Source organism: Hyperolius riggenbachi, chromosome 5, assembly GCF_040937935.1.
Source record: "Hyperolius riggenbachi isolate aHypRig1 chromosome 5, aHypRig1.pri, whole genome shotgun sequence".
Lineage (NCBI taxonomy): Eukaryota > Metazoa > Chordata > Amphibia > Anura > Hyperoliidae > Hyperolius > Hyperolius riggenbachi.
Genome location: NC_090650.1, coordinates 333,627,275 through 333,640,308, shown reverse-complemented (window position 1 = coordinate 333,640,308; position 13,034 = coordinate 333,627,275). Strand labels below are relative to the sequence as shown.

Sequence of the window (13,034 nt, the reverse complement as noted above, 5' to 3'; positions counted from 1 at the left end):
GTGTACCTCTTCAAGTGGAAGTAACTATCCATATACCATAATATCTGCTTGACTCAGAAAAATGAAGTGCTTATAAATAACAGGTTTTCTCTTTTGCAAAGGGAAACTTGAAAATGTTGTGAAATTTATATTTATAGGGCACACAGAATTTCCCCCCGGCTTTCCTAGATAGCTATCGCTTTCACTGGTAGGAATCTAACTCCCTGCACCTTTCCAATAAGCTTTGGTTAGGGGACAGATTTTTAGACTTCTCTATCATATGATTTAACAAACCGGTCCCATTTACTGAACACTTTAGAGCAGGGATCCTCAAACTAAGGCCTGCGGGCCGAATGTGGGCCCCTGAGGCTTTTTTACCGGCCCCCACACAAAAAATGTATTACTTATAGATGCAGTCAGCTACATCTTTAAATATTGGTGATCCGCATATAGAATAGCAGTGCTGGCAACACCAATCCACATGGAAGCCAGAAAGCAATCATTCGCTGGTTCCCAATCAAATTCCACATCAGGTGACGCTGCTGTCCAATGCAGGTTGTCACCTGGGTATGCTTCACTGTCTGGCTTGCAAAGACTTCCACATCATTTTATGTACACTCCGGCCCCCCAACAGACTGACGTATGTTAACCCGACCCTCGACCCAAAACATTTGGTGACCCCTGCTTTAGATACTGCCAAATAACGCAATTTTTTCTTAAAACATTGTACTGCACTTTCTAAGAGAGCCTAGATCTCTCTGAGCAAATTCCCAAAAGTGTTATCTCTCACATATTAGGAATAATTACTGAAGTTAAAAAAAAAATATGTTGGACTTGGAATATGAACTGAATTTACAGATGGAACTTGCTCAGTGGCATAAGGTCTCTGTTGATATGTTTACCAGTTACTATATTTTATACAGCATATCTACACCCCTGGAGACTTAATTTTAGCTCCAGGGGCGTAGATCTAAGTATGACACCATCATTCGCTGCCACCTGCCTGGCTGCTTGGTTATTAGGGAATGGGAACCACCATTCCCGAACCCCAATCGCAGTGTCTGATCACTTGAATGACACTTGCCAATGGCAGGTGTCATTCATTGCATAAAGTGCTCCCTGACGTCCATGTGCATGCACACGCGCATGCACTCACTTCCGGCCAACTGCCCGGGGAATGGGGAAAGGGAACTATCATTCCCAAACCCCAATCATAGTGCCTGATCACCTCAATAATCAATCTTGTTTGTTTATATGTCTATACATATGTTTGTTTGTTTATATGTTTACATATAAACTGTGTGTGTACAATCAGAATGAATTATATTCTGTTATTCATGTTTTTTGAATATGTTTATTTAATGAATAAAACCTTAGTGAAAGAAATGTTCACATTTATAAGGCTTAGCAATGTTCATGCACCTGGTGACTCTAAATCTATGGCAAACATCAACAATCTTAACAATAAGATCACAACAAAAAAAAATATTATTTTGTATTTATATAGCACTGACATCTTCTGCAGCGCTGTACAGAGTATATTGTCTTGTCAATTAATTGTCCCTCAGAGGGGCTCAGAATCTAATACCTACCATAGTCATATGTCTATGTATGTATCATGCAAACAGTTGTTTGACCCAGCACTCTAATTGGAGACTAGCATGCTATAGCTGATCAGAACTTGTTGCTCATCAAGTTCAAAGATAGCAAAAAAAGAAGTATCAGCAGCACCGCTAAAGTGAAAAAGATAGCTCTTTTATTTGTGCAATAAAATCACATAGCAAAGATAGAGCTGAAGGCAACTACAGTCCGCTGTTTCGAAGCGACATGCTTCTTCTTCAGGCTGCAAGCTCATAATGACAAACAGTGTTCACATACCTCCTTTTATATGGCTACACATTCAAATGTTAACCAATCCACAAATAGGACTTGAGAAGTGACCAATCAGAGCAGATCAAAAAGAAGAGGACCTGATGGGGAACTTCAGTACACAGGAAGTACATCCCACAAATGACATCACTGTCAAACAACACTCCCACAGAAAAAACGGCTGCTAAACCACACCCAAAAGGAAAAAACTGACCTGATGGGGAACTGCCGTGTACGCGCAAAAAGTCACATGACGCGTAAAAATGTACGCATAGATTGTATTCAGACGCGTAAACATATGAAAACAACGCGTAAAAACATCTGCATGAATACGGACGTCTATTTAAAACTTGGTGGTGATCCTTTAGCCAATATTATTCGAAGAATTGATCATCTTCTATGCGATTTTATTGCACAAATAAAAGAGCTATCTTTTTCACTTTAGCGGTGCTGCTGACACTTCTTTTTTTGCTATGTATGTATCATGTAGTGCATGTATCATAGTCTAGGGACAATTTAGGGGAAAGCAAATTAATGTATTTGTATATTTTTGGCATGTGGGAGGAAACCGGAGTGCCCAGAAGAAACCTACGCAAACAGGGGGGAGAATATACAAATTCAGCGCCGATAGTGCCCTGGCTGAGATTCGAACCAGGGACCCAGCACTACAAGACAAGAGTGCAATCCACTATGCCACCGTGCTACCTAATATAGTCCATAGAGATTTACTGTTTGTGCAGCCAAGGACCAGGGCTTTCTGCAGTGATCGGTGCTGCGTGGGCTCTCCAGCCCGCAGCACCGATCAGGATTGAGCCTTGGCGATCAGACTTCCCCCCCTTTTTTCCCCACTAGGGGGATGTCCTGCTGGGGGGGGTCTGATCGCCGCCGGCTGTTTGTGATCTGCGGGGGCTCTTCAAAGCCCCCCTCCGCAGCGTTTTCCGCGCTCCCTGCCTTCCCGTCCCTCCCTCTCCCTCCATGGGCTGCGCAGGACGGATATCCTTCCTGCGCATTGAAGGATAGGCTTCAGCCTATCATATGCCGGCGATCCCCGGCCAATCAGAGGCCGGGGATCGTTGATCTACGTCACGGCGCTGCTGCGCAGCAGCGCCGGTATGATGTAAACAGCGGGGATTTCTTCCCCGCGAGTTTACATTTTGCCAGCGAGCCGCGATCGGCGGCTCTCCAGCCGTTCACGGAGACACCCTTCGTGAACTGACAAGGAAAGGCCGCTCGATCGAGCGGCTGTTTCCATGGTAACCCACTTAAGACCTGCTGACGCCTATGGGCGTTAGCTGGTCCTTAAGTGGTTAGCGAATACTCACACAAGGTCTTCATGCAGGGTATTTATGATATACTGTATAAAGCTCACTGCCAACCACCCTGGATGTAATCTTTATGTAGTTCCCCACCTCCGTGTTCTTTAGAATGTAAGCTCGCAATGAGCTCTCTCCCTTTTGGGTCTTTAAAAAATGCTGTATGTTTTGTTAATCATCATCAAGTTGCCACTGTAACTTATACTGTTGTCTACTACTGCTATACTCTGTACCAATGTCTGTGTGGTCATGTAGAGTAATGTCTGTATATGATGTACCCTTGTTTATGCCTTCCATTGTAAAGCACCATGGAAGTTAATGAATTAGAGGCAAGTCTATGTGCTATAATTTTGTCAGTCTATTGACAGAACAGTGTGAGCTTAGGCCTCTTTCACACTGTACACTGAAAAACTGATGAGCTTTAACTGATCAGTTGATCCATAGCAGTGCATTGTGAAAAAAAAAAAAACATTCAGGTAAAATGCGTATATGTGAATGGAGTCAGAAGGAAACATGGACATTCCCTTCACCTGGGCTACACATCAGTGGTCTGTTCAGTTATAGCTGACAGCAACAAACCTAGTGTGAAAGGTGCCTAAGGTGGGAAATGCAGAGAGCACAGTGGTGAGCTCAGCAGGTAGCTGCTGACTTAAGGTGCGTACACACGCACTACAGAAGCCAACGACTGGTCAGTCGGACCCTCCCGCTGGGCGGATCGCTCAGGAACAGCCTTATCAGTCCGCCGACAGTGCGTACATACGCACTATAGTCTGCTGAAAGTCCGCCCAGCGTGAGGGTCCGACGAACCCGTCGTTGGCTTCTGTAGTGCGTGTGTAAGCACCATTACACTGTCCACTCAAAAGAAAAGATCTCTGACCATGCTGTGTGTTGTTCAGCTGCAGAAAGGAGAACAGCATAGAACACTCTGGGACACCCAACTTTACACCAAAGTAGAATATTCAGTGAAAAATCAAATTCCTCCAGAAGCAGTGGAGCACTGAGACACTAGCTTACCTGACTTGAGTTCTTTCACTAGAGAAGACATAGTGTTAGTGATGGAGTCAGCTGCAACTAGCAAGTCATTCCGAAGATTTCTCCTTGCACCTGTCAGGTAGAAAGTAAAGTAGTATTAATATCATGAGACATTCAGCTTTACTGCAAACTGGAGAAAAAGAGATATGTGCTCGGACCAGGTTCGCATGGCTATATACTGGCTACCTAAATTTTCTATCGACTAATTTAAAATGGCATAGCAATTGCTGAAAGCATCTGCCTGCCAGAATATACAGGGTCTAAAACTACCTCACTGCACTGCTATATCCTGCAGAAATTGGCCCATGCAAAATACTTTGCATCTCAACAGGGGCGCCGCGTGTAGGCCTCCTTGTGCCCCCCAAAAATGGGAAGTAGCACTGATACCCACAAAGCATGTGCACTGCTCAGGAGAGCCGTAGCTGCCCCCCCCCCCCCAGTTGGGGGGAGCCACAGAGAGTCCACTCCCAGACTTGGCTAAGGCCCAGTATATAACCAGGTGAGAATGTAACCTGGTCAGAGCCCACATATCTTTTTCTCCAGTTTGCAGACAAATCAGCTTTAGAAGGTTTTTTTTCCCTCTACCACCAAATAGGTAATGTAGACCCATACATCACCCTAGTAACATGAAATGAAGAAGCTTCAAAATGTGATACAAGCTTAACAGTCGATTGGGGCTCTTATTGTAAAATAGAGGACTCACAGCTTTATAATGTAGACAGTATTGCAGAATGATATAACATGCAAAGCAATTATTACAGTCATTACAAACTACCAGTTCATTCTGTCTATCTGCTTGCTGATGAAAGCTCATTCTTGGCATTCCATGCAAGGTTTACTTTGCTGTGTATGCAGTGTATAAATGCTGTGAATCACTATAATGTGTATATTGTCTATAAGGTGTATATGTCTACCATAATGTTTATGTCCACGTATTAAATAAAATATTAATGCAGAACCTGAAATACAGGGGAATGTTAATCACGTACATAAGGACATTAACAATGACTCATCAAAAGAAATGCTAAATCTATAACCTAAGCAGAAAATAAAAATCAGTTTCTGGATACAAAGGAATCATTTAGATCAGTGTTTCTCAACATTATTATAGCATGTACCACTATTGTGGGTACATCTTAGGTACCCCTACATGCATATAGATTTGTTACGAGTAATCTATAATCGTTTATAAATGCTTTTCAAACATTAATTGATGCTTTTCCTCCAGGCACTCCAGTTTCCATTCACACTGCAAAAATATACTGGGGGAAACCTCTGTGGCATAGTGGATAGTACTCTTGTCTTGCATGCTGGAGCATCCAGTTCAAATCTGGGACAAGACACAAGCTACATGGAGATTGTATGTTCTTAACTTGCTAGAATGTTTGTGTGTAGTGTGGTGCGTCATATAGAGACTGGACTGTAATTACGGCAGGGATTACATTGAAAGATCCCCTAAGTAGTGACATGACAACGTACTCTATAAAGCAATGCGGAAGGTGTCAGCGCCATATAAATCCTTAATAATAATAAATGGGCTTGCCCCTTAACCACCTTTAAATACACACTATAGATTATATATATATATATATATATATATATATATATATATATATATATATATATATATATATATATATATATATATATTGGGATGCAAACGTTTGGGCAGCCTTTTTAATCATCATGATTTTCCTGTATAAATCGTTGGTTGTTACGATAAGAAATATCAGTTACATATATCATAAAGGAGACACACACAGTGATATTTGAGAAGTGAAATGAAGTTTATTGGATTTACAGAAAGTGTGCAATTGTTTAAACAAAATTAGGCAGGTGCATAAATTTGATCATTTATTTATTGATTCCAAATCCTTTAGAACTAATTATTGGAACTCAAATTGGCTTGGTAAGCTCAGTGACCCCTGACCTACATACACAGGTGAATCCAATTATGAGATGTCCTGCTGGGGGGTCTGATTGCCACCGGCACTATGTGGGTAGCGGGGGGGGGGGGGGGGTAGGCTCCTCGAAGCCCCCCTCCGCAGCAATTCGCAGCCTTGCTCCCTTTCCCTCCCTCCTTCCCCTGGGCGGCGCAGGACGGAGATCCATCCTGCACCGCCTCTGATAGGCTTCAGCCTATCAGATGCCGGCGATCCCCGGCTAATCAGAGTCCGGGGATCGCCGATCTCCTTTATGGCGCAGCGGCGTATGATGTAAACAGCAGGGATTTCTTCCCCGCGTGTTTACAATTAGCCAGTGAGCCGCGATCGGAGGCTCGCAGGCTGTTCACGGAGACACCCTCCGTGAACTGACATGGAACGGCCGCTTGAACAAGCGGCCGTTTCCATGGTAACAACACTTCGACCTGCCGACGCCTATCGGCGTTAGGCGGTCGTTAATGGGCAGAAACCCTGTATTTTTGGAAATTACGATTATCACTAGTGAAATGGTACTTATTATTTTATTATTATATCGTTTTTATATAGTGCCAACATCTTCTGCAGCGCTGTACAGAGTATATTGTCTTGTCATTTAACTGTCCCTCAGAGGGGCTCACAATGTAATCCCTACCATAGTCGTATGTTTATGTATGTATCCTGTAGTGCATGTATTGTAGTCTAGGGTCAATTTAGAGGGAAGCCAATTAACTTATCTGTATGTTTTTGGGATGTGGGAGAAAACAGGAGTGCCCAGAGGAAACCCACGTAGACATGGGGAGAACATACAGACTCTGTGCCCTGGCTGGGATTCAAACCGGGCAATGTTATGTTAGAAGAATATAGGGTGTCAATCCTCAACAGCATGGCCGTGTTCATGAATGTCTGCATGAGACAGCAATCACATGTAAGCTGTCACAGCAATCATCAGTCTGGTGATAACCAACGCAAGAGGGAACAAACATGCCTTTGTCATAGGCTTGTCTTCCATTACATGAGGCTAATTACTTGTTTTCAAGATACAAACATTCAAAGTAAAATTCTATCAAATAGTCCATAAATCCAGACAATTAAAAACCAGGGATGAGCAGAAACTACGCCAGTGCGAATTTACGCATCGTAGTTTGCATCTACGCATCTTAGTTCATAGGCGAAGTTTCAAAACTACGCTTACGAATTTACGCATAGCGAAGTACCGTTACGCGTAGCTTACGCCCACTATGCGTAGTTAACATGTGTATTGCGTAGTGTACTACGAATGCATTACTCGCGTCTATTTTTCCACATGCAATTGTATGCATACAAATTTACGCATTGGAAAGGGGAATGTATGCATAGAAGGGTTCCCAGTATATGCATTTATAAAGAAATTAATGCGTACAATTTTCTTCATACGGGCATAAGTATCCGCATACACTACGCTTCGCACTACGCGTAATTGCGTATTTTAACGCGTATTCTACGAAATGCATACGAAGCGAATATTTGTTTTCGAAGCCGTAGTTTGGCGAAGCGTAATTGCGTAAAACTACGCGTATTTCCAGCGTAGCGAAGTTGGCTGACTACGACCATCTCTGTTAAAACCATCTACGGTATATGGTGTCTTTCAAAAATACACTAAAGCAACAAAATAAGTTACAACACTACATGAAGAATGAATAAATGAGAAAGACATTTCAATTAAACATACCCTGCGCAAAGGCCTCCTGCACGTCTCCCCCAACACCAGTCAGGGAGTCCTGAGGAGTATGTGTAGGAGTGGAGCAAGCAGATGCAGACCTTATAGGCATTGGGATTGGCCGGCTGATGGTGTGACTAGGGGAAGATCGAGGGGAGCCCGCCCCCTGAGTCTGTGAAATAAGTATATAATAAGTTAATAAGCAAGTAAAGAGGCCTTCTATACAATACAAAGCAAAGCACATTTGTTATTCTAGGAATGTACAGTTGACCTATATGGGTGACTATTAATTGTGCAATAATAACTCAAGACTATACAATAATCAGAACCAATCTTCTAGCTCCAACATATAACATGATATGTCATTTCCGCATTGCCCTAGAAAAATAGATACATCATGTTTTTTTCTTGAACAGGCGAGGCCATCATGTACACAATCACAATAACAGAGTGCTTTCCCATGTACCTGTTCTTGTAAAAAGTCTTGACATACTCATTTTGTACAAGATTTGTGTGGTACATATTATGTATCTTGTTTGCCCCTCCCCATCATAAGTAATCTGTATATATAGTCAGATTTGTCAAAACCTTGAAATGGAACTTCAGAAAAGTAGGAAAAATATATGGATATTGCTCCAGATGGGACGAGTAATGCTATCCATTTACCAATTGTAAACAAAGTCTTGATCCGTATCTTGTCAGTGAAATGCATACAGCAAGAGTGCCCTGTACCTGGCTGAAAGAAATGCCTTTCTTGCATCAGAAGAGTCAGCACCCAGGAACCCCCTATCTTGCGACTGCCAAGGTGTGTGACCATAACTAGGTGGCTTAAAATGAAGCTGGAGTTTCATTTTTGACAAGAGAATGGAACTGTCATCTAAATAGATTTTCTAAAAAGCAAGGTCTTTTTGAAAAAAAAAATATTTTTGTTGACAAGTTCCTATTCGTAATCCTTAAATACGCAGAAAATATGATAGGTGGTTTGGGGGTTTTATAATTAAAATGGAAAGCTGAGGATATTTACCTCAACAGGAAGTCATGATCACTGTTTTTTTTTAATTAAACACTTTCCCCACCACTACAGTATATCTACGTCAGCTGTGGCATCCTCCAAGCCACAGCCACGTAGATATACTGACCTGCTTTCAGCCCTGCTGTGCACGATCGGGTGCGCTTCAGCACCCCCCGGCACTGTCGGCTGCCTTACTAATTGGCAAAAGGGAACATGTTCCCTTGTAGCCAATTAGTGACCCCCTGCGGATGAACGATCACCGCTGTAGCAAACAGCTTGATCCTTCATCTCCCCCTCCTCCGTGCACAGATAGACAAAAACATTTAAATAAAGCTGCCTCTCTCACCTTACCTCGTTCCAGCGATGAGCCTGCAGCCTGAGCATCCGACCCCAGCTCTGAACTCAGCCGCGTATTGCCGGTAACCCAGGTCCCAGCTTGGTGACGTCATCAAGCCGGGACCCGGGTTACCGGCAATACGCGGCTGAGTTCAGAGCTGGGATCGGATGCTCGGGCTGCAGGCTCATCGCTGGAATGAGGTAAGGTGAGAGAGGCAGCTTTATTCACATGTTTTTGGCCATCTGTGCACGGAGGGGCTGCCTGATTGGGGGGGGGGCGCACATCTGGCTATCCACACTGTGGTTGGGGGGGGTGTTATGGGGTGCAAAACAACTGCCAGGCATCTGGGTAACTGGGGGATGCAATATAACAATGGGGGATCATTTGGTTACCTGGGGGGGGGGGGGTAACCTAATACTGGGGGCACATCTGGCTATAATTGGTGGGGGGGGCAATTCTAGGGGCACATATGGCTATAATGGGGGAAATGTTATCCTGGGGACACATCTGCCTATAATGAGGGGTGCCAATCCTGGCGGCGTTACTGTCTCTCTGTACTGGGGGGTGGTAGATACAAGGGACACATCTGACTATTTGGGGGTGCTGATATTGGGGTCACATCTGGCTAAACTTGGAAGGTTGGGCTGATACTCGGGGCACATCTGACTATATTAGGGGGGACATAAAACTGGTGGAATGGTTTTATCACTGTGGCACTTTTTATTTTTAAACTGCAATTGTTAAAAACTGAGAAATAATGATTTTTTTTTATTTTTGTTCCCTTTTTTCAATTAAAATGCCTAGAAAACAAAATTGTTCTTGGGACTAAATACCCCCCATTGAAAGCCTGGTTTGTCTTGAAAAAAATGATATATAGATCATTTAGGTGTAGTGAGTAGGGATAAAGTTATTGCTGATTGAATAGGGACATAGCTAAAACGTCAAAACTGCTCTGGTCAATAAGGGGAAAACAAGGTCTGGATGCGAAGCGGTTAAACATTACCAAGAACAACAATAACTATTCAGACTTTGTTAAGAAGCAGGTGATATGCAGGGTGAAATAAAGCTAGTCAGAAAGAACACACGTCTCACAAATACACCTAGCCACAGTATTCTGGCACATAAGCAAACTATAAATCTATATAGAATATGAATACTGACAAACACTATATATCAATTCTATGATAAATCATATGTAATGACTGACAACCCTCTAACCCTATAAGAATCCCCCACAATACTACTACTACTACTAATCATCTGTTCTATTAACATACACCATTAGGCTCATAAAATGCAAACATACTGTTTATATACGCACAAACATGTTCGTTTTATGTGTTAAGTAATTCATATTTTTGTGCCCAAATGAAAAATAAATCATATCTTAAAGCTTGCTTTTAAATTTGTGAGTGGCTAAAGTGCCCAGGGTTTTTAAGGTGTGCAGTTAGTAAGGTTCATGACAGCACACAACACAATCTTCTGTCAGAATATATCAACAGAAGTATTTTTCTTATCAGGTTTTAATCCCTCTAATAAGTCAGCATGGTATCATTTATCCTGGGTTACATCATGCCAGCACACCAATGCGTGCACGTTCCACAACCATGATTAACAAATGACTTACAGCCTCTCTCAGTTCTTGTTCCTGTAAAATGGTCATACACAACAATCAGAAATGAAAACAGCTCTGAGATGAGACAAAAAACCCATCTTTTGAACAGAACATGTATAAATCCTTCAACAGAGGCTAAACAACTTTGTCTGAAGCTGAATACTCACCTAATGACACAAGAAGATGGATCACAGCGACGTCCCCAACGTTACCCGATCCATCTTCCTGCCGGCTGGTATACGCAATGGCACACCACAGACGCGAACAAGAGTTCAAATGATTGTGGTACTTTGCATGGGAGTTGCCAGGGATCTTAAAGATCCGATCCACCGTGATGGTCATTGTTGGCGCGATCGCCAAACATCATTTGCATAATCGCGTGCCTGTACCCATGTCGCAAGATTGGGGAAAAGATCGCTAGGCACTAAAAAAATTGCTGGAAAAATTGCGTAGTAAGTACAGACTTTGAAGCCTCATTTACACAACATATTACTGGCAATTGCTGCCAGAACTGAGTAAATGCTTTAAAAGTGTCAACAATTAAATGCAAGCATTTTCCTGGCATTTGAGTTTTGGCTTTTCTTGTGCTAACTTATTGTGACCACAATACCTCTTAGATGCCAGGAAAAAGCCAAGCTATGGAAGCTTATTTCATAAGCCAGCAAAAATCTTGGGCCGGGACCTTTGTCAGGCTTTGATTCCTCTGGTCATGTACTGCTTAAAGCAGTTCTTGGGTGGCAAGTTTGGACTCTACTGTACAATTTGTTCTGAGTAAGGATAGGATTCACTGCAGCAAAGGATTGTCAGTAGGGAACTTCGATCCCATAATGCTCAGCAAATGTTCTTGTTTTATGAAATACAGTGCTGTCCATAATTAATACCCCTTTGACTTAAAGTTACTTTTATTCAACCCGCAAGTAATTTTTTGATGGGAAATGACAAAGATGTCTCCCAAAAAAAAAATAAGACAATGTACAAGATGCATTATTATGGAAAAAAAAAATCTCAGTTTTATTTACATTTGAGCAAAAAGTGTCCAGTCCAAAATAATTCATACCCTTCACAAACTGTCACAGTCTGTGGGAAAATCCAAAGTTCTATACCATTCCAAATAGTCCAAGCTGTTCCACAGCATCCTAATTATACTGAATAATTGGGAACAGCTGTTTTAATTAACTCACAGGTGAAAAACAGCAGCTCTCTGCAGTTGGTTTGTGGACAGCCATGGCTAAGACAAAGGAGCTCAGCGAGGACTGGCGGATGCCCATTGTGGCTGCTCACAAGTCAGGAAAGGGCTACAAGGCCATTTCTAAATGTTTTCAAGTTGCAGTGGCTACAGTGCAAAGTATTATTAAAAAAATACAAGTGTGGAAAATCTCAGAGAACGTGGTTGGAATCCAAAGTGACAACTGTGCTGGCCAGGAGGATAGTGAGAGTGGTGAAAAAGAATCCAGGGATCACCACCAAGGCCATCCTGGTGAATCTGGGATCTGCTGATGAGAAAGTCTCAAGGCAGAGAATCCAACGGACACTGCACACTGCTGGGTTCCACGGATGCAGACCAAGGAGGACGCACTTCTCCAGATAAGGCACACAAAAGCTTGCTTGGCCTTTGCAAATGCTTATCTGGACACAGAAGAAGACTTGTCGTCTTCAGTGTTATGGTCAGATGAAAAAAAAATTGTATTGTTTGGTCACAATGATGTTACCTTCATTTAGCGTAAAAAAGGAGACACCTTCAACCCAAAGAACACCATCCCCACTGTCAAACATGGTGGTGGGAACCTAATACTCTGGGAGGTGCTTTTCAGCCAATGGACCAGGGAACCTAATCACAGTAAATGGCACCATGAAAAATGAGCAATACATGAGGATTCTCAATGACAGCATCAGGAAGTCTGCAAAGAAACTTGACCTTGGGAACTAGTGGCCATTTCAGCATGACATCGACCCAAAAACACGCAGCAAAAGTGGTGAAGAAATGGTTAGCAGACAACAACATTAGCATTGTGGAGTGGCCCAACCAGAGTCCTGACTTGAATCGATTGAGAATATGTGGAAGGAGCAAAAGGTCAGGGTGATGGCAATAAGACCCTCCAACCGGAATGATTTGGAGCTCATTACTAAATAAGAATGGGCAAACATATCTGTGGAGACATTGAAAAAGCTGGTCTGCAATTATAGGAAGCTTTGCATTGCTGTAATAGTTAATAAAGGCTTTTCTATTGATTATTGAGAAGGGTATGAATCATTTTGGGC

The 13,034-nt window shown here is 42.6% G+C and overlaps 1 protein-coding gene across 18 annotated transcripts in view; it reads right to left on the bottom strand.

The window, feature by feature from the left end:
- Positions 1–13,034, bottom strand: part of DTNA (dystrobrevin alpha) — a 348,338-nt gene that overhangs the window by 25,583 nt on the left and 309,721 nt on the right. For 14 of the 18 annotated variants that reach the window (XM_068237333.1, XM_068237332.1, XM_068237336.1 and 11 more), the window contains 3 exons: positions 10,788–10,808; positions 7,824–7,983; positions 4,176–4,265 (listed from right to left, as the gene is read on the bottom strand). In XM_068237333.1, the coding sequence (XP_068093434.1) occupies positions 4,176–4,265; positions 7,824–7,983; positions 10,788–10,808 (271 nt within the window). The remainder of the gene's footprint in view (positions 1–4,175; positions 4,266–7,823; positions 7,984–10,787; positions 10,809–13,034) is intronic. The other 4 variants (XM_068237341.1, XM_068237346.1, XM_068237349.1 and 1 more) reach the window with 1 other exon arrangement.